Source organism: Emydura macquarii, unplaced genomic scaffold (genome assembly GCF_026122565.2).
Source record: "Emydura macquarii macquarii isolate MOO-44397 ecotype Brisbane River unplaced genomic scaffold, CSIRO-AGI_Emac_v2 contig_3530, whole genome shotgun sequence".
NCBI lineage: Eukaryota > Metazoa > Chordata > Testudines > Chelidae > Emydura > Emydura macquarii.
This window is the reverse complement of record NW_027133667.1, coordinates 8,228,193-8,251,271: the sequence shown is the minus strand read 5'-3', so window position 1 is coordinate 8,251,271 and position 23,079 is coordinate 8,228,193. Positions and strand designations below refer to the sequence as shown.

At 39.8% G+C, this 23,079-nt stretch overlaps 1 protein-coding gene across 4 annotated transcripts in view; it reads right to left on the bottom strand.

The window, feature by feature from the left end:
- The window catches only part of TMTC1 (transmembrane O-mannosyltransferase targeting cadherins 1), a 191,137-nt gene that overhangs the window by 72,879 nt on the left and 95,179 nt on the right, over window positions 1–23,079 (bottom strand). For 3 of the 4 annotated variants that reach the window (XM_067536271.1, XM_067536272.1, XM_067536273.1), the window contains one exon: window positions 12,142–12,263. The exons of the other annotated variant lie outside the window; for it this stretch is intronic. In XM_067536271.1, the coding sequence (XP_067392372.1) occupies window positions 12,142–12,263 (122 nt within the window). The remainder of the gene's footprint in view (window positions 1–12,141; window positions 12,264–23,079) is intronic. 4 annotated transcript variants of the gene reach the window in all.

Here is a 23,079-nt window from a genome sequence, read left to right as displayed (position 1 = left end):
TTCCGTTACTACACTGTAATTAATGTACCTCTATTATGAAGTGTATCCAAAAAAAGAATTTGAAACAGAGCATTTATTTAGTAAAGGCTTTTATATTAAAAAATTCATAAGAGTTAGACATAAAACTGCAGACAATAATGTTCTGTCTCTGTTCACCAAAAAAAAAACTGAGCTGGAGAAAAGATAATGGGAGCTCATCTGTCACAGACTTTTCACTAGAGCTGCCTGCTACAATCACATCTCATTGTACAGCTTTTCTTCGTGGTTATTTCATACCCAGTATTGCTTATTTCAGGGGTTTCGATTTAAAGTTTCTAACTCCAGGTTCTTTTACAGAGCAATGAGTATGAAATGCCTTTGAACACTCACATATCCATTCTCGCCATAAGCACTTGTTTTCTCGCATGCAACTCTCTATATGTAAAACATCCCTGCCTCCCTAATCCTTAAACCCACTATCTATAGCCTTTTTCACATCCCTCCTTAAGTTACATTTCCCATTGCCAGATGTTAATGGTGAAGCAGTTGGAGAGCGGGGACTATTATTAGTGATCTGGTTATTTGTCTCCATTAAAAAACAAACAAACAAACTTCTAGAAACTGTGCACACAGCTATATCAAAAACAATGTTTGCACTACAGTTAACCCATTCTCTCCCCCACCCACCCGGTTTCATTATGGGAGAACCAGAGGCTACACAGATTCCTCAGCCCGGCAGGAGGGTAACAAGCTTCCTATTTGGCACATGCACCAACATGTTGACAGTTTCATGACTCCAGGTGTTGTGGTCTCTTGCTGTACAAAAGTGATATCTTAGGAATGTCCTGAATTATAACAAAGTCAGGGCTACACTTAGTGGGCAACCTTTGTGCCCCATTTACATGTGATTTTGGCAGAATTAACTCAAAGGGGTTGTGGGATGAATGTATTTTTCTATCACTTCCGCAATTTGTTAACACCACCTCCCTTGTGAAAAAGTGCACTGTAGTGAGGCACAAACAAGAGAGGAATGAGATGACGTGAAGGCCACATTTCCCAGGGTGTAACAGACAAATTGCAGTGTTTAAAGAAGAGCCAGAGTGCAGATATGTAATATTTGCAGCATACTTTTTCAGTGCTCAGTAATTACACCTAATAATTCAGTCTTTTCTTTAACCACTGTCTAAATTTCAGACGCCAAAGCTATTAATGAAAATATTTTAAACATTTTTCCTTTATTTGCTGAATCACATTGCACCAGTGGGGAGTGGTTTTGTTGCGTTGGTTTCTTGATTACGTTGCTTCCTTTGAGACAGTGTAGTTAGTTAGTGCCCCACCTCAACATAAGATTGTCATTACATTCAGTTTATAGCAAGCTGCACATTTGTGAGTACCTTGCAAAAGTTACCTCCTTTGTAGAGCACACTGAGATCTACTGATCTAAAGCACTATATAAGAGCTAGGTATTTAATAAATAATAAGATAATACACTTCTATTAGTCTCTGCAAACTGATCAAATGCAGTTCCATTAATATTAGAACTATTTGGGACACAGAAAAAACTTGGGGTAGGGCGTAGGCAAGTCCTAGCCTTTATCATTGAGCGGACAACTTGTGATGCTTTGCAGTGACCTTTCTGAACAGTAAGTACTGGTAAATTTTTAACCAGTAGAGGTTGGATTGTAAACTGAGAGGAAGAAACTATCTGCGAAAGATGACGACCCCTCCCCCCTCAACAAATTGTAAGAATTATCAGGATCTAAAATCTTTGTGGTTTTTCCCCCGCGCCCCAATGGATTCTAATCTAAAATTACAGATGGAGTAAATCTAGAGTAAATCCGCTGACTTCAAGAGAGTTACTCCAGATGTAAGCCAGTGGAACTGAGATAAGAATTTTGACCCATACATATCAAGTAGGAAAAGTTCCATCTGAAAACAGTATGCCAGGACATGTGAGGGCTACTGGATCGGTATAATGTCTATAAACAGAACAAAAGGATTATCTCAAAAACATACTGAGAACAAAAAATGCAGTTGACTTTGACATTTCACCCAGGAGGATTTTTCTGCGGCTACTAGTCTTGTTGATTGTCAGCACTTATTTAAGATGACTCCCTTTTGTTCTATTAAACCTTACTTTGAAGCTACTCCAAAATAAGTTTAACCCCTTCGTGCATCACATCAATTAACCACACATTTTTATTTTGCTAGCCTTCAGGGAGTGGTGAGAAAAGCATTGAGAGGATGGAGTCTGAGGTCAGTATGGAGTGACAACATGAACATGTACAATTCTCTGCTTTTTAACACTTATAAAAAGTTTCCAAAAGGTTTGTCTCTACTGCCGGCAGCATTATCGGCAGTGCAGGATCGATTCTGTGGGATCGATTGAGTGGCAGTACAGACCCGCTCTATCAATCCAGAAGTCGACACCATTAATCCACCCCCACAAAAAAAGTAACGCTGTATTGACCAGAGGGCATTTCCAATCAGCACAGTGCAGTGAGGATGCTGCGGTAAGCAGAAGTTAGGAAGTCGACGGGAGATACACAAGCTACATATAGAGTAGCTTGCGCATCTCCCGTCAACTGCCACCGAAATCCGCTGGCAGCGCAGACCAAGCCTCTGCTGCACATATTCCTTGCTAGGCAACACGTTTTCAGATTTCCTAGTTATTTGAGATTATTGCCGTTTTATTAAACTATTTTATTAAGCACCTGTAACATGCATTGAGGTGCTGTACACGTGCATTATATTTTATTTTAAATACATGGGGTGCATGCCTGTCAAGCCTGAATGAATAAGGTCCCAAATCCAGGGAAGCACTAGCATGGGTTTAACCTAAAGCCTGCATGGGTATGCTTACACTGCAAAGAAAAATTAATGGCATAAAATCCCTGAGCCCAGACTGCAGGGCTATAAACAGCAGCGCAGATGTTCCTGCTCTGCCTGGAGCCTGGACTCTGAAATCTAGCAAGGATCACGGAGCCCTGGCTCCAGTCTGAGCAAAAACATCTACACACTGCTAATTTTAGTCTGGAGACAGCACCCTTCGAACCCGAGTCAATTGACCCGGGTTCTAAGACTCGGCGCTGCAGGTTTTTCTTTGCAATGCAGACAGACTCTTTGAGTGGTTCCATTGAAATTAAGGAGACCAGTCAAAGACTTAAAGTGCTTTGCTGGATCAGGGCCTAATAGACTTGAGACATCAAACCTGCATTTGAGCCACCAATTCTGTCCTTGAAAAAAATCTCTTTGCTATTTCAAATAGTTTTATAGCCTGAATTGACACTATCTACCACACACTGACAGGAAGAGCAAAGTGATTTAAAACACTTTGCTCACAGGCACAGCTGCTGGGGGTGGAGAGGGGGAGCCTATAAAATCAGTTATTCACTATTAAGAAACAGTTGTATTAACACTTTTCTAATGAGAAGTAATTGATTGAAGAAAGAGGGCTTGACATGCCTTTTGAACTACTTCTCCTTCAGTATGCATTGATTCAGACACAGAAGGAGGAACCACTGGGAAACAGAAGCACTTCAAGGCCTGGTCTACACTAGGATTTTACATCGGTATAGCCACTTCTCTCAGGGATGTGAAAAATCCACACCCCTGAAAAAACTTAGCTATACTGATCAAAGCCCCAGTCAGAATTCTTCCGTCAACCTAGCTATCGCCTCTCAGGGAGGTGGATTACCTATGCCAACAGGAGAACCCCTCCCATTGGCGTAGGTAGAGTCTACAGTGAACGCTGCAGTGGTGCAGCTGCAGCATTTTAAGTGTAAACAAGCCCCAAGAATGGATTCCCTCTGCTAGAGAGGCTCTGAAAATACCCGACTGGGAGTGTGTCTGTACTACGGGGGCTGCTGCAGCACTGTAGCTATGCCACTGTAACCCCAGGGCATAGACATCCTACTGTGACGAAGGGGGGCTTTCCGTGGCTGTAGGAACTCCTCAGCCGTTCCCTGCTCCTTGAGTAGCGGTAGGTAGGTTGACAGGTGCATTTTTCCATCAACTTAGCTGTGTCTACATTGCAGTTAGGTTGGCACAGATATGGCACTCAGGGGTGTCAATTTTTCACCACCCCGAGCAATGTTGCTATATCAATCAACATTTTTAATATAGACCATGCCCGGGCTGCTGAATTGTCATGAGCAGAAGGTCTGGCTGGAAAAACTTGAGTTCCATTTCATGAAAAATTTTGAGGTTTTAAAATTTGTTTTCATTTCCCATCAGGCCAAAACTGTGACCTTTTGAATTTTTTCCACAAACAACATGTGAGAAAGAGACCCACCTCAGTAGAGTAAATAGCCTGGTGGTTACAGCACTCACCTGGGACATAGGACAACCAGGTTCAAGTCCCTGCTCTGAATCAGGGTCTCCTACATCCCAGCTGTCCTAACCACTTGACTATTCTCTGTGTGTGTGTTTGTGTGTGTGTGTCTCTCTCTTCCACCCCCTGAAATTCCATCCTGGATATGAGAATCCTCCCTCACTCATTAAATTTCGAAGCCAGTATGTTTCCACAAAGAGTTATGCCTGTGACAAATCAACATTTTCTGACTAAAAACATTTCATCAAAAAATTCCTGACCATCCTGTAGTGATTAGCCTTAACAAAAGCAAACATATTTGGGCTGAGCTTGAACACAGGAATTCTGAGAGCAAGTTGGATGCTATGTCAGAAATAAATGGCCAGAATTCTCTTCCAGATCACTCACAGTGGTGCTTCTACAGTAGCACAGCTTTGGGGAAAAGAAAAAAAATTTGCTCTGATTGTGTAGTTCACCATCACTATAGGTGTATTTTAACCAAAAATTTTCCATAAAATTTTGGTTAATAGGGAGTTTTAGAGGACAGAACAACATACAGGAAAGATACAATATTTAGCATAAAATGTATATCCCATACAAGGGAACCTAGCCTCCCCATCCCAGAAATGTTGCCATAAAATGCAGTAATTACTCCTTCCCCATAACAATTAGCAGCATATTTATCTTTTAATTTAAACATTACTCAAAGACTGATCCTGCCCCTAAACTAATGTAAATTGCAAAACTCCCAAGAAGCCAACCAGAGCAGTCCCAGAGTAAGAACTCAGGTACAACAACAGAGTCCCAAACTCTGGCAGGATAGACCTAATTTGAAAAGGGACCTTATGAGCAGGTGATTGATGCCATAATTGGTCTTTATTGCTAAATGAAAACTGATTTCTTATATCAGATTACATCTAAGGGACCCCAAATGCACTGGGTCAGGTTTTTGAGCTAGGCCAATATACATCAGCTAAGAATCTGGTTCTCTATTCACAATATAAGGCAACTAGATAAAGTTTAAGGAGCTCAAGAACTATTTTCTTTGACAGAAAATACGTTAACTTTGAAATAAGTGATTCAGCTAATCATTCAATGATTGTTTAACATTTGAGTCCACTTTCCTTCTCTCCCTTCCTGTAACCATAAAAGTAATGTACTGTACAGGTTGACTTCATTACACTTTTTGATTCCAAGCTTTCATTTTGAGCAGATTCCTATCTGAAGTGCTTCCAGATAACATGGTATTTTTAATGACTTTATTACAGATAGTTTCGGAAGGAAAGAGTTATGTGTTTATTGTTTAACATTGTAAAGAAAAAGTTCTACAGAAGATTAAATCAACAGGGTGTCATAGAAATCACTCTAAAATATTACATAATTTAATAGGTAATTATCTTTTTCTATAGTTTTTTTTTTTTAGAACCATCTTGTAGAATTCTATAATAGGAATAATATTTTAATGTAAAATTTTCAAAAAGCTATAAAAGAGATTATTCTATATTAAATTTTATAGAACTTTTCCTTCAGGGAGCATATTCCTTTACAATAAAAATTCCAATCTATTTGGCTGAGGGAATTATTTCTATTAAATTACACCTTTTTTTTTTTATTTGATTTTTTTTCCCACCTCCCCTAAGTTTGTCACAAGTAATTCGGACCTTCAAATTATTTTACTTAAAAAATAATCCTTGATCATGGTAAATTTTTTAAAGATTTGTTTCTTTAACTTAATTTATCACAACAACAACAATAAAAAAGCTTTCTGTCTTTATCATTAAAGTTAACATGCAAGTGGCAGTAATCACAGTAAATTCAGCTTTTCCCTGAAACTATTTGCATGTGGCCAAAATGCAATGTGTGTTTTTCAAAGGCGTGTTTCATATTCATTTAAAGCAGCTAGGACTGCAGTCTAGACCAAAAGCGCCATGAGTTAATCTTTTTCAGCTTTGCAAAATTACTTGGCTCTTATTCCTACATTTTTATTGGCTTTCACCAAAATATCTGGCACTAGCATCTCATCATTTCTTGTTTGTGTTATTTTGATTTCTCTGTAGAATGTTTAATAGTAATGGGCAAACCCCCAAAATTTAGGAGATTGAGTCTGGATCTACATCTGAAAGTTTGTATGCTTACAATATTTAGCATTTTATAGCACCTTATTCCTCCAAAGCACTGTACAGATGTGAACTAATTAATACTCACAACACCCTTTAGAAGTAGATGGGTAAGTACTATCAACACCTTACAGATGAGGAAAATGCGAAAGGAAGCTGGGGTGACTTGCCTCAGGCTACATACAGAGTCACTGGCAGAGCCTGGATTAGAAATCAGGACCACCAAAATCCCAACCCTGTGCTTATTCCTCCAGATCACTGACTCAGCTGAAATCCTGGAGAGGTTAGCCTTGCTCCATTAAAGTCAATGGAGATATACCAATTGAGACAAGTTGAGGATCTGGCCAATCTCCAGATTACCTGCTGCCAGTGACACCTGTGCAATGCCACTGCCTTCACAGGGTATAGAGAGGTGTATCTGACTGGCCCTAGTAATCAAGTTGATTGATGAATCACAAGGAATAAAATCCAGTTCACTGCCTCTTAATTTTGTCAGCTCCATACAGCTAACAGGAGCAAAAAAAAAGCATTAAAAATGTTTTTTAATAAATTAAACAGATACAGTTGGGAATACACACAGATTACTCTGACCCAGCAAAGACTCAAGTGTTTGCTTCACTTTAGGCACTGAAATGGTTAACTCCTTTATTGAATCCATTGGGTGAAACTCTGGCCCCACTCATTGACGTTAATGGGAATTTTGTCACTGATTTCATTAGGACCAGGATTTGACTAATTTGTGGGGAAGGAGAGGGAGAAGAAGAATCTTCTATTCAGATTCTCAAGCTTGGTTGACACACAAGTTTAAAAAAGGGGTGGTAGAGGAGAGTGTAAATGCATAACATTACATCCAGTGAAAAATGAATACCGGAAGAGAATAATGCTGAAGGCAGGTGCATTATAAAATCCTATCTTCAGATGATTGCTTTTTCATGAGCTTGTGACCCTGAATAATTCTGAAGAGAACTTACTTTCCTCCAAAACTGCAGAGACTTCATTACCATAACATGCATCAGTTTCTTTTTGAATTAGTATATTGCAAATGTCAATAATGGATGGAGCTATACTAAGTGAAATGGACACCTTAGCGAGGATAGGCAGCAGTTTGCTGTTTTGTTGTTTAAAGTACAGCGTGTAAAAACAAAAATTTCACAGGATGCTTGGTCTTGTATGAATTTTTATGAAGAGGCTGAATACAAACAGATGGATCCTTTTGAGAAACAGACAATTTTGTCTAGATACTGAACAAATTCCTATTACAAATTCCTATTTAGAAATCTAGTAAGGTGACAGATGTTTACAAGTATTGATCTTACAACTTATCATGATGTACTTCTGACTCACTGAACAAAACATATGGCTAACAGTGGTGCACAGGGTCTGGCAGAATTATGCAATCTGCATGGCAGAGTGCTGCTCTCTAACAGATAGCCTCATGTTTATAACAACAGAGAAGCCAGAGTCTTGATTCACCACTGCAGGGACAAGGGGGTAGAGTTTACTCCCCACTGGGCCTAAGGCGGTAGAGTCAGTGGAGGGACGCATAGTGGACGTCAGGTGGCACTAATTCTGCTGGGGTTCAACCACTGGAAAGAAGCTTTCATTTTCATCTTGCGAACCATAGGACCCCACCACCAAAGGTTGCCTGGGGAATGTACTGAATCAGTGATGTAATCAAAATCTGCATGCAGGACTGTTATATACCAGCCTCCACTCCTTACTGCACAAGGCAGCAAGCCACTGTTATTGTAATTGCTGCATCAGGTCACAGGACTTCTCCCTTTGATATAAAAGTCGGCTTCCTGTCCTGTCTTATCATCTGCATTCCTCCTGACTGGTTTACTTCTAATAGAAGTTCCATCACTTAAACTTCTGCAAATATGTTTCAAAGCAAAGCACATTCACAGAAACCAGTGGTGACCTGACTGACCTTTCATTGATCATATAACACTTTCTGCAATAAATAAGTGCAACTTTCAATACTTTCATTTAATTTCATCTTTCTTTTTGTCGTCATGGTTGCAAAATCCATGGACTGTTAAACTGGAAAGGTTCTCACGGCTGGCAAAAGTAGGCAGTGACAGAATTACATTAGCTAGGAAGAATAATGTATTGCTTTTGGAGTTTAAACATATTAATATGTAGCACACAGGCACTTTATCTGGAAACTTGCATTCACTTAGCAGGCTGAGGTGGTTGACTATTGTTTTTAGCAGGGCAGTTCTCTAAAAATCTGGAAGCAAATTAGAAAATGAACGTGTTAAATAAACAAATAAATAAACCAACCAACCCACCCACCCACCCACTGCCAGGAGCCACTGAAATGGCAGTTGTGGAAAAAAAGTAGAGCAAACCAGAGAAATTGCTCATACAATAAGGCTCCAGTCCTGGAAGGTCCAGAACCCCAACTCCCATTACAGTCAGTGGGAGATCAGAGTGTTTAGCACTGCATCAGAGATGCTCATGGTCACACCTTGTGTGTCCAATTGTTCCATTGAGGAGCAATTGCAGAGTCAGATGCAAAAGTTCCAGATTATGTTCAGTTAGGTTCTTCTCGACTAGGAACAATAAGATTAACTGTTCTTTTTATTTTAAAAGCAACTGTGATGTTTTGCACTAAGTAGACCAGATTTTCAAGTGGCCAGCACCTGCAGATAGGTCCAGATTTCCAAAAGAGGTCAGCATTCAATGTCCTGAATCTTCTGAGAATGGGGCCACTTATTTTGGTGCCTAAACGAGGGCTGAGCTTTTTTAAAAAAATCTGTCTATGAATTCTATTCTACCTCAATCTCTTCCAATGCCGAGTTTACATCTCCACTTATGTTTACAGCTGGTTGGGAAATTATTTTTTCCCTGTGAAAATTATTTTTTAATATTTTTGAATTTTTTTCAGGCTTTTCAAGATGTGCACAAAGTTCTGGAACGTAGAGTCAAGCCTTACAACTACTGCATGATCAAAAGGTCTAAGTCAAATTAAATTAAAGTGACAGTAAAAAGCAGAAAACATTTCCTTTTTGTTTACATACCTTTTACCTAAATCCTCAGGTCTTTATTCACTACACTGGAAATTTTGCCCACGTAAGGACTGAATAAAACTGAGTAAGGAGTTCAGGATGTGATCCACAGATTACAATGTGCACAGCTGTGACATACATACAAATATTTATAAAAGCCTTCCATTTCAAAAGGAGGCAGAAGAGCACCTTTAAATATAACCAAGAATAATACAGTCATCAATGTGTTTTCCACACACAAAATCAGCTCTCACCCCAAAAATATCTTTCAAGTATGGTGAAATATTCCAATTTAGTAATTGATGTTTAAATAAAAATAGAGCAAAACTCAAGAAAGGCATATTGCATTTGGCAAGATGCAAGCTATGAAACAGCTGCAAAAGAATGTTCTAAATAAAGAACATTGCCCTTCTCGCTCTTATATCCTCAATATTAAGTGCCAAGTTCCTCGAGTGCAGGGAGAGAGGGAAGAGATGTCACTTTTGCCTTGCAACAGTTATGAATGCTCATGGAAGGCTAACACTCCTGCACCCAATCTGTTTTAAACAGAGATAGAGAGAGACGGCGCACGAGCACACTCATTAGCATTCAGTAACTTTGCAAGCAGTAAATTTAGTTCTCAACACTGTCTATATAATTTTTTAGCATCCCTCCTTCTCCTACAAAGAACCTGATGACAGAGTCAGAGCTGTCCATTCTCTCTCTGACATGAGAATTAACTGCCATGTTAGTTTTTCATTTTAAAGTTCAGTTCAGTTGCCTGCCAACTTGGGGGTAAAAAAAGGTTTTAAATGAGGAAATGATTGGTCTAATGGTCTGAAAACAGAATAGGACCCAGGGACTCTGACACACTCACTTTTAGGGTTTACCACTTAACCTCTCTGCCTCAGTATCACCTCCTAAAAAAGAAAGTCACTATAATTACCTATTTCACAGGCTGTATGTTTGTAAAGCCCATACAAGGATGAAGAGCACTATATAAGCAGTGTTCCTCTGCACACGTTAAATGTATTGAATATTCCTTCCACAAAGTCCTCCTGGAGCATTGCCCGTTTTTCTCCTTCATTATCACCCACTTTCAAAGGCACGTCATGATATTAGTAATCTCATCTGGCAAAGAGCTAGATGCTTGCATCTGCAGCACTCCAAACCATTCTTCTTTCCACAGACAAAATAGCAAGAGAGTGTGTTAGAAGCTAGGATGGCTGTTTCTCAGTTTCGATTTTAAACAGCTTTCATGCGTTTCTCCATTTTTTCCTTACACCAATTTTTAAATTAATTTAAAATGATGCACAGTAACAAGACTCGCCAACTGGGGTGATGATTCCCAGAATAACTTAAGAGGATCAAATCTCATTCACCTTACTCACATGAACAGTCTCATCGAATTTACGGGGGTTACTTGTGTGAATAAGATGAGCGGGATTTAACCCATAAAACAAATTGATATAATATGAGGCAGGGATACATTTCAGCTATGTAAAGCTATAGATACAGGTCCCAGTCTTGCAAAAACCAGAAACTAGGCTTATTGAAGTCCCTGGGACTACTAATATATATATAAAATTAAGTAAGCACATGAGCCTTTGCAGGATCAGGACTCTAGAGAACATTTGTCCAGGTATTCCATTTTAGTTTGCTTTTTCAGCAATCTAGTTTCAAAAACGAGCGGGAATAAAGTCAGTTATTTCAGGCAGCATACAGCAATGTAGGGTGAAGTTTAGAGCCATTAGCTCTGCAAGTTCAATTGCCACTAAAGATAATGAGGGCTGCGTATGCACCTGATGGCAGAACTGACCTCTCTGAATTTAAACATATGGCTACATTGATATAACAATGTAATTATATTTATGGCTGGATCAAGCAGGTAATCACCAATTGCACCTGGCCTCTCCTCCGGTTTCAGTCTCAGGTCTGGCTCTGATGGCGATACAAGGAGCAGTTCAAAACTATGCTGCTGGTAAGAGCAGCAAGAAGCACCAGAACCCCTAAGACACTGGTCAGTCCAGAATGTAATGGTATCTGGATAGAAACAAGGGTGAACTTTAGAGCGTTACAGTTCAGGGAGGTGTGGTAGTCTTTCCCCACTCCCACCAACTACACTGTAAAGTCTTTCACAGGCTTGATCCTGCAACTGATTGTCCCATTGTCCATGCACTATGTGTGGGCAAAGCAGTCCACCTGCAGAATCGGAGACTTGGATTGTCAACTTCTTAGGAGAGGGACCTTGTCTTTCTTTGTGATTGTACTGAATCTAGCACAATGGACCCTCTGACTATTACCACATTAGAAGTAGATAAATAGTAATAATCAAATAATTAACTCTATAAATACTGTGCTTAAATTAGAGAACATGGACAATTTAAGTTGACAATGTCACTTAGTGAAACAGCAAGATTTGTACGAACGCGAAAGGACAATGTACAAGAAACAGCTCACCGCTTCCCTGTATACAGATGCTTTCAACCACATTAAAAAAACCATAACAATAGAATGCAACTAGCTTTGATTCTGCCAAGTAGCCTGCTCTTGATAGACTGCAGATTTTCTGATGTTGCTGCTCAAAAATTCAAAGGCATATAGTGCTTGGATTAAAAGAGAGAGAGAGAAAAAAAAAGCCTGAATCACAGTAATAGGCAAAAAAAATTAAATATCTTACCTGCTTTGACAAAATGGGCAAGAAGGCCTCATTATAAAGGAATTCAATTGCAGTAATTACCTCGGCATGTAAAGGACTCGCTCTGCCACCACAAACCCCACCCTGAAGAAGAGGTTGCTGGCTGGGATAAATGGGAAAACCAGGAACAACAAGCCAACTAAAACTTCTCTATGTTCCAATTTCTGCAACAACACAATAGTTAAATGCATGTGAATTAAAAAGAAACCCAACTTCAAATCAACATTAAGTTGTCCCTCTTTCATTTTCAGATCCTTATTCATGAAATAAATGAATCAGATTAATGCTTGATCAACGTGCTACGCTGAAAATAGGAATTATTCCATACTGCAGTTCCTCAACATATTGCCATATTGGCAACTTTTCTGAGATCAGTTTTACTGTACATGGATATTTTAGACTGCATGTAAATTACCTCAAATAGTTACCATCTGCAACTGTATTGTGTGTGTGAGAGAGAGAGAAAATAGTGTGGGTGTACAAATACACACACATCTGTGTCCAGTCTTAAGTCTTTAAAATTAAGATGCAGCAGCTAAATCAGTGATGTTCTGTATAAAGAAAATGAACCAAAAGCTGCACATTAATAACCCTCTGGAGAAAATATCTAAAATGTATATTATACTTTATCACTCAACATACTTATGTCCAATACAGTATTCAACATCTGAGGCATTATGTACATTAATATTAATGTCTTTGGTTCACATTGCTGTTTTTAATGTTTGCTTACTGTGTGAGGAGAAATGAAGTTGTCACACGGGATTTTGTCAAAACAATTGTGATTTGCACAGCTACTCTGTGTATCCCCAAACTGCATAGGCAAAGACTTCAATCCTGACCTGGAGGAACCATAGCCTTTACAGATAAAGGCTAATTACATCTCTACTCACTCCAGTCCAAGTGGATGAATCAGTTTGTAATGTCTGCTGTTGCTCATTAAAGATCAAATTAAGTTAATCAAACTCAGTATTTAAATGCTGAGCAGTTAGGTTTCCTTAGATGAAAGAACAACATTTAGATTGTTAAATCTCCCAGCCTAGTCATTTGTGCTTTCTTGTGCTGGCCAACAATAGCCTAGCTCAGTGGCTCTCTCCTTTTCCAGACTATTGTACCACTTTCGGGGTCTGATGTATCTTGCATACCCCCACGTTTCACCTCACTTAAAAATTACTCACTTACAAAATCAGACATAAAAATACAGAAGTGACACAGCACTGTATTACTGAAAAATTGCTTGTAATATCATTTCACCATATAATTATAAAATAAATCAACTGGAATATAAATATTGTATTTACATTTCAGTGTATAGTACATAGAACAGTATTAACAAGTCATTATCTGCATGAAATTTTAGTTTGTATTTACTTTGCTAGGGCTTTTCATGTAGCCTGTTGTAAAACTAGGCAAATATCTAGATGAGTTGATGTACCCCCTTGAAGATCTCTGCGTACCCCTAGGGGTACATGTATCCCTGGTTGAAAACCACTGCCCTAATCAATGCCTTACTCAGTCATTGATGCACCATGCCTAAATGAGATAGAGCTAGACCTCTCAAAATGAATTCTAACATTTGAAGGCAGATGCAAATTGAGTCACTTAATCTTTTTGGCTTTTCTAGTCATTTGGGTTGATTTCTCAGTGCTGGAGTGCCTAATTGCCTTACAAAGCTTTAAGTGAAGGGATCTACAAATGGAAATATCAAAGAAGACATAGCAGTATGCAGCCTAGCAAAAGACCTAAGGCCAAATTCTGCTCTCAATTACACTAGTGCAATCCGCTTTAGCATTGCACTAGTGTAACAGACATTGGCCCATAGCATAACAGTAATTGCTGGATTTAATCACATGTGCATAATAAGTATGTTCACTGAGTGTATAACACTGGCAGTGCTACAAATAAACTGACCTCTATGGTTCCTTATGTTACGTGCCCAAGCTCCCATACACAACAATACTGGCAAGTAGAAGTAAAAACCACATCACGCACAACAGAGAGACTGATTACCTGTCCCACAGACTCTACCTTCTACCAAAAATTTAGATCCATGAAATTTGCAGTTACCATACTTAGCAAAGTTGGTGAGCAATCTCTGAAGAAAGAATCCCCACAGCATTAGCATGAGTTGTGCAATGCAAAAGGAAGAAAAGACACTTAAAAGGAAGAAAAAATTTCAACACTGTCTAAATAAGCAACCAACACGAAGATGAGGAGTCTGATTTATATAATTTTTCTTATCACAAATGCAAGAGAAAGCAGTACGTCACTATGTTTTTTTAAGAAAATTTTTCGTAAAGTTTTTTGTATTATAAAAAAGTCCATTTATTAACTATAAAACTTTTTGTTTGAAAAATGCCAACCAGTATCAAATGCCACAAGGATGTTGTACAATCACAAATGGGAGGGGAAGTGGCCTGTGCAATTGTCCACAGGATGGAAAGCGGTCCAGGAGAACCTCTCCATCAAGATTTTTCGGTTATGAAAAATGTTTGAGAACCATTGAATTAAGGTTCACTTTATTGATGGGAAGGGAAATCTTGTTATACCCATTAAACAGATAAGGCACAGAGAGGTGAAGTAACTTTGCCCACTTTCAGATAGGAGGAAACTGAAGGGAAATAGAGTACAACTCACATCCCTGGCCTAGCTGTAAAAATACTCTCTAAAGACTCAAGTGCACAGTCACCTTACCCTCTTTTTTATACACTTAGAGACACCGCCACCATCCTGCAAGAACTGTGCATAGGGCCCACAACACATTATGAATTTACTTTGCAGCCACTGCAGCAAAGTAAAATGTACTGTTCACAGAGCCGAGACTGAGATCAGTCCACAGAGGTGAGGGGGAAAAAAAGGGATACATTGTAAGAACATGGTGTAACAAGTTACAAGAACACCCAAATTCCATTCAAACCGCAGTAAGAAGAAAACAAATAAATCAAATGTACATTGAACAGAAAAGGGTAAAATACATGAACTGGTTAGCCTGAAGTGGGGAATCTAATCTCCACCCCTCGCTGTATATAAAGTATTGCCACGCTAAACAGGTGCCATGGAGCCGGGTTCATTCAAGCTCTCTGGCACAGCTCACAAACAGTGGCAGAAACACCTACTGCACTAGCATCACAGAGGGGCACAGCACATGTGGAAAAGAGCCCTGTGACACTTTCCTCCATATCGTGGGAGCACCATGATATTTTTTATTTCTAATATAAATAATATTTGACAGCTGCCACAGTGCCCTTTTTTAAGGAAGTCATCTCAGGCTGAAGAGTTCATTGAGAGATGGTTCCTGAAGGTCTTTAGGTCTGAAAGTATTAGAATCAATGTTATTTGATTCCATCTGAACTCTCCCTTTACAAGGCAAAACACTTCAGGTCAAGACTCTTGTAAACTCTTCTACTCACTTGTTCTACCCTAGTTTTGCGAAATAATATCCCATAGGCAGTAATGAATCACTTTACTTTTCCCACAGAGGAACCAAAGAACATTTTTACCTCTGTCAGCATGGCTCTAATTTAAAAAAAGAAAACAAAAACAGAGGGATGAGTCTCAGTGGATGGTTTCAGCTGGCCTAATGGGTTTCACTTTTGAAAACTTTGGTTCAAATCCTGAATCAGGGTCCAAATTTTGATGCGATGGTCCTGTCTAGAACAGAGATGGGCAAATATAGGAATACTTGGTGCGGCTGCAAGTCTTTTGAAGTGTGTCAGCTTTGAGGGGGTTGAGAACAGGACTAATTGCCTGGCTGTACTTGGTCCATCTTAAAGCACAGACATCTTCTGTCCCGAACTTTAATGAACACTAAAATTCTCTTAAGGGAAAATAAAGGAGAAAAGAAAAGAAACACAATAAATAGCTAAAGAACATGAAAGGAGCTTACGTACTATGGCTGGTATACTGGCCCCACTGAAGTTAACTGGAAAACTCATGCTGACTTCAACAGGGCCAGAATTTTAGCCTCTCTCTCTTTTCCAAGCAAGTTTATTTAGCATGCCCAACTATTATCCTCTCTACATCAGGACAGGATTCCAGATTTATTGGTAAATCAACAACCGAAGACAGAAATGAGTCTGAGGATTCAGAAACCAGCACTGCAGATCTTTAGAAAGTGAGGACAGAGGGACCTTACTTCAAGAACAGTTCTTAAGACATAACATAATGAATTTCAAAAGAACAAGGCATTTGTTGCATTTCTTGAGTTGGGATATTTCAGATATCTAGACTATTTATTTGCCTGATGGTTTGTTTAGACAGTTTTTATTACTCTGGTGGCATGGGCCAACTTAGGGACAGCTGGATTGCTGGAACTAACAGCTTCACCCACATCTCTAGAGCATAGTGGCGTACCAAGGGCCTTCAGCATCCCGGGGCCAAGCCTACATTTGCCCCCCCCACACCCCCTCCCAAGCCTCACCCACGCCTCCCATGCAGGGCAGGAGGGGTCCTGGTGCCACCCCCCCAGCTGCTCCAGGAAGGGAGGGTCTGTACCTACCGGGTGGGGGGGAGGGGGTGTGCAAATACAGGCTTGGCTCCGCCACCTCCCTCTTCCCCGTACTTGCTCGCTGCATGGCGCCCGCCTCTCCCACTGCAGCCCCACAGCCCCCCAAGCCTGGGGAGGAGGAATGGGCAGTCCCTTCACAACGCGCGGGTGAGCGGAGGCAGTGAGGGGCGCCCCTCAGGGCCTCCTGCATCCCCAACCTCCTGCGCATGGTGAAGGGCCGGCCCAGTGCCCCTCCCTCCCCCCCGGCAGACTGGGCCCCCCTCGGTACGTCACTACTAAAGCAGTATTTGAAGCTTTGGAAAGGGCCAATATATGATTCTGTATTTTTCCTGTTTTCTTAAAATGCAAACTTTGGGCTGCATCGATCACTTTGTTCTTTCTAGCAAGAGCTAGTTCTTTCTCTCTGGATAAAGATATTTCATCCTTTTGGAAATATAATAAGGACTTCCTATGCACTCCAAAGGACTTTCTCTGCATGGAAGACACCTTTAAATAAACCTCAGTACTCTCTGGTTTGTTGACAACAACCTAGATTTTCTTTGCATGAGAGTAATTTCATTTATCCTAAGCAATTTTTTTTTGGTACTAGTCACATATTTACCTATTATTGCTACTTGAAAGTTTGGTCTCCTTTACTCAAACCTAAAATCAATAAATAAGGATTTAAAAATCTGCAAAGATTCACTCTCTTAGCAAAGCTCTGAAAGATTTTAGCTCTTTTCCAATAGGCAATACAAGAATTAGTCACACTATATCAAACAAAATTGCAGAGAATTCTATGACTCTTTCCAAGGCCAAAATATGTGAAAGGAGTAATATGTTTAGTAAATTGCTAGCTTGGCAATTTAAAAAAAATAGAAGAGGAAGGGGCAGATGCGGTTAGGTTTACTACTGAGACTGAATTTCCAGAAGGACATACTCTCTATCCTCAGATTCCTGAGCTATAAAGAGTGTGTTTACTATTTCTTATTAAATCACAATACTTTTCTAAAAGCGAGACCTCAGAGGAAAAGTATAGGGTGTTTCTAAACTAAGTTTGACCTACCTGTCATGAGACATAGCACAATGAATCTGTGTCCTGGCATAAAGTATTGTACTTTGAAGGTCCCCACCCTTCCCTCTGAGAAAGCTCTTTAGAATCCCTCGCTGCATGTGCCCAGAAAGAGTTGGCAATAAGAGAGCGGCTGGTTAGCAACTCCAAGAGGTATTCCTTTCTTTCTTAGAACATTTCGTGAGTTGTTTACCCATGTTTGCTTATTTGAAACTCAAGATATGCCTGTGGCTCTTAAATCGATCTGCCTTTCTTTTCACTCTATTATAGGGACAAAACAAGAGTCATCTCTCCTCCTTTTGAACTAGCAGCTCAGTAGATTAAGGGGTGCCTTCTTAACAAAGACACGAATCATTCTCTGTCAATGAGTCTCAGATGGCCTGTTGCAGCCAAAGAGATTACATGCTTCAAACATCTGACTCCAGGCACAGAGAATTTCACAAGGAGAATGGACACACATGACTGTATAATAGCAATAAATGCTATTCATCTTCAAAGTGCTTACAATCCTGGGAAGTAAGTAAATAATCTATCGATGAGGAGAGTAAGGTACAGAGAGGTTAAGTGACTTGCTGTAGACCACAAAAGGAATCAGTCAGAGACAAGATTACAACACTGCAGTTTATTCTTGGCACCAATGCGTGTGTTCAAACCTCTAAACCACATACAAACTCAGAAGAACACTTCATATATGCTTATGATACTGGTTGCTCATCACAGTTCTCAACCATCTTTAGCTTCACTATTTACCAGGCCTATAACAGGTCACCGTCAACATCACATTCCTTAACATTCATCACATTACATACTGCAAGGGGTCAGGATTTGCAAATATCTAACTGCACTTTCCATGTGCAACAGTGAAGATAAAGGAGCTGGATTCTCCAGTCTGCTAAATTCACTTGAAATTCACACATAAGTGGTGCAAAGTGAACACAAAGCAGCCAGAGATTTCTTCTGGAGATTCATTTCTCTGCAGAGTACTGACTTCTTGTGCCAGCTATTGCCCTTCCTTTGGTGCCAAGAGATGGGATGGCAAACATCTCAGGGACAGAGAAGAATCACTTTAGCTGCCACTGAACTACAGCCACCTCAGGGGTGGAACATAGTGGGGATTTACCAGCTTGCAACAACAGTAAAGGTCAGGAAATAAAGAAAATAGTACAATCAATTGAAACTTCACGTGAAATTTTTGATAGGCAAAATGTAGTTGCCCAAGTTAAGCTTGGAGTCGTAGTCAAGTTCTAACAGCCCTACTCTTACGGAAAGTAATCTCCACAACCAGTCAGGAACGCTGTTTGCTCTTCGGATGAGAAGTAACAGTGCCCTTCAAACACCAGACCTGGGTTCAGCAAGTCACTAGCATCATCCTGGATATATCTCCCTTCTAAGAATTAAAAAAACCTTCAATTTGTTATTGACTAAAAGCAGGCACATCTGACATGGAGTCACTGAGAAGCCAGAAGTCTGCAGCCACACAGTTGTGTTTTTACAGTTGCTATTCGGTGCACTTTAACTGCCTAGTGTTGTCCGTCCCTGTTCCTAGCATTCAGCAGCACCGAAAAACTACTTCCCTGTTCTTTAGCAGAACAAATACACACACAAGGCAAGAACTGATCCAGTATCAATGGCTACCTGACTAGGGAGCACCCCTCAGGAAATCTTTTAACACTGATCTCGGCCAATGGGAATTAGTCTATTGCTATTCACTTTCTGCTTTAAGAAAGGGGGATTAATGCACCATAATGGAAACCAGGGTCTAATTTTCAGAAGTGCCAAGAAACTACAACTGCTACTGAAGTAAATGGGAGATGTGGATGCATAGCCCCTCTGAGAGTCAGGCTCTTCAACATGGAACAAAAACAGGAGACCAAGCATTTACAAGTCAATGACCCAACACAGAGACAGAAATTTAACTTACTGAGGCTTATATTATTTACATTTTAATATTAATTGTTGTTTTCTTTTCAATAGGCTGTATCTATCAGCTTCCCTTCTATTTTTACACAGCCAAATGCGTTTTCTTATAGCTAACTATAAAGGCACATTCAAACTCAGGGAAATCAATCACATCTGAGTCTTCATTATTAAGTCTTCCAGCGGCTCTCAGAAGCCATTGGTTCATTTTATCTGCCTCAACCCCAGATCCTCTAGTTGCACACTTTATAGCCTTCTCTGAACAGGATGCAGGAGGGTGTGCATCCTTTAAATAGACCTGGAGCATTCTGAAAGGAAATAGGAAAGACAAATTGGCTCCAGGAATTTATAAATGTATTTGACCTTTATGAATTTTTTTTTGTTCAGACCCTAAGTTGCTAAAGTATATGAAGAAAGATACAATTTAGCCTAGTCAGTGCTTATTGTACATATACAGGTAATCTGGTTTGGACAAGTGACTCTTGTTCTCAATATAGGATTAAATTATTTCCCTCCTAAACAACTGAGAAGGGGATCCTAATACAAATAATGGGACAGACCTTGAAACCACACTGTATATTGAAAACCAACTCAAAACGGGAAACAGTTACTCTATGGCCTGGAGACATTTCTTAATCAATCATCAAGACATCTGCCTTATTCATTTCATGCCCTGATCCAAAGCTCACAGAGGTCAAAAGTAGTATTCCCACTCATTTTATCTGGCCCTTGACAGTCTCCTTTTTTCCCCCTCCAGGTTAATAAAAAAAGAGGAGAGCCCTAAAAACATAATTCTTCAGTGAAAAAAAAAAAAAAAAAAAAAAAAAGGTGGAAATGCCAAAACTATTTACATGCATGAAAAAATCCCACAGGAATTGAGGATTGTGCGCTGTGAGATGCTGAGTATTCTGTTAATTTTCATATATATGAGAAGTACTTCAGTTTGGGCTGCACCTACTTAGCACGTCAAACCTGCTTTGCCTTTCAACTAAAACGACCACCAAGAAAAAAAGAACATGAACAGAATGATTTTTACCAGGTTGGCAGCTGCATACAGAGAGATTGCAGTCATTTTTTTCTTTTGCTTGCATTTTCTGGTTGACATATCCATAATCTCAGGAAGGGTTCTATGGCATTTTCCATCAAGAGCAATGATACTTAGCTGATCAGGCTTCAGATTTCCATGCTCCTAAAAGTCAACCAGCAAAACATGCAGAGTTCCTCCAAATACTTTTTTCTTCCCCTTCCTTCAGTTTCAGCTAAGCAGGGTCTATCTGGCTTATTGCTCCCTCCCTGAAGCAAACGTTAACATCTAATGAGGCACAGAAAACCTCATTGCTAACCATGAAGAACATCAGTACTAACCTTAGCTGTGGTGTTAGGAATTCATGTGGGTCCTCAGGAAAATAAAAGCAGGATTTGTTTTAAATGGACCTTTTATGAAAATGACTGTGGTTTCCAGCTATTCAAATATATGTGATAGATAAATAGCCTTATTCACCTTGCAGTGTCTTTGAAGCATTTGGGAACAAGCATTGTTCTGGGGGGTTAGGGCAGAAGAATTTTGCTAGACATACTTTCAAAGACTGTGCTGTTAGTATTATAGGATATTTTAAAAAGGTAATTGCTCTGAGAAAGGTCCATACACAGTGATTTACTAATGAGATGCCAAGCATGGGAAACCATGCAAAGGCCTCAAACTTGCAGACTAAGATAAAGAGCACAATAGAATACACTCAACAAGTGCTAGTGAAAACTATATAAACAAATATAAAATAGGAAGTTATTCAACATTTACAGCCAGGGAATGCATAGTTTGTGGGATCACTGAGGAATCTCCATGGCTTTTCTCCCTACATATAAGCCACTCTGTAAAGGGCAAAAATCATTCAGTCTACAGCAAGAAACAAATAATTCTGTATTAAGTATCTTGCCAGAACTAAGGAACATACATACAGAAATGTGAGAAACAGCTCTATTTTAAGAAAAAGCCAGTGGACAACTATATATAATAGAATGGTTCGATGATAATACTTTGCCTTAATTACATATAGTGATTATAATCTGAAAAGCATCCAGCTCTCCTGCATCATATGTAGCTATATTACATATGGCAGCAAGGCAAATACTCTAAAAACAACCCACAGACCACTAGAGATTTGTAGGTCTTAAAAACAAATAATGCTTCCTTCTCAGCCAGACACAAAAAAAAGTAGGTTTAGCTAGTATTTATAGCACCTTATACTTATTTGCAGCAGAAACTGCCAGAAGGTGCTTTGGTCAATGTCAATTGTGAGTACAAATGCCAAGGAGAGTTCAGTGGTAATAAAGGGTTTATTCAGAGGGAATAAAGTCAGTCACAAAGCACCTTAAATTCATCCTAAAATGACCTTCAACTTTTTCAGATAGGATATCCTCATTTTTGTGATTGTGCTGTCCACATTAATTTTGGTGTGAATGATTCTCCCTGCCCCCGCCCCACACACACACACACACACACACACACACACACACACACAGACACAGAGTTCTTCCCCCACACCAGCATAGGCCAAATTCTAGACTTTATGCAGGCTAAGCACACAAGAATTTTGCCTGCATGAGCGGCATGGCATCTGACCCACTGCGTGCTCTGCAGATCTTACAGCTACAAATAGAAGACAAGCTGCAATTTAATCATACTACTAATAATACAATGGCCTAAAAATGCCAAGGAGAGTGGCAGATCAACCATGTAAAGGGTTTTCCTTTCGTGCTCACTGAATAACTGTGATATGCCAATGAAAATGCTGTCGCCCTGACAGTATGCCAAGCATCATTTCTCCCCACTGTCTCAGCAGGAAGTGTCTCCTTCAGCATGGAAAGCCAGGTACTGTAAGCAGTTGCTTTTGCTACTATTTCTAGCTTTAGAGGGACAGTAGATACTTTTAACTTATTTAGTTGGTAGCCGGAATTTAAAACGGTCATTATTTTCAGTGACACTCTTGTAATCCATCTAGCCCCAAGTCTGGAAAATATACCAGTTCCTTTCTTTGTTGCTAAGGTTGGGTTTACAGTGTTCTATTCCTGCCCCTGTCTCCTTTAATTAAGTTTTATATAAAATTTAGGGCTTAACAAGAGGGTTTCCTGCCTCTCTACCCTTCCCCTCCGCCTCTCCTTTCCTTCCCATATACACAGATCTAAATCAGTTTTAATACCTTTTTTTACTTAATCTGGTTGTGTATGGAAAGTTCTTCTCTCTAATAGCCACTCAGGACACTTCCACATGGGGGACTGGAGTTTGCTAGTCACTACGGAAAATCTTGGCCTCAATTTGCAGCATCCAGTTTGAGACTCCAGAAAGGAGCCTGATTTTCAGAAAAAGTGGACCTCCTGCCTTCTGAAAACAAGGCCTCATTAAGCAGTCTCAGATTGGGCACCCCTAAACTGAGGCACCCCAAATCATTGAAAACCTTGGTCTAAGATTGTATCTGAGTCCTTTGTCACTAAGAGCACAGGGGAATCC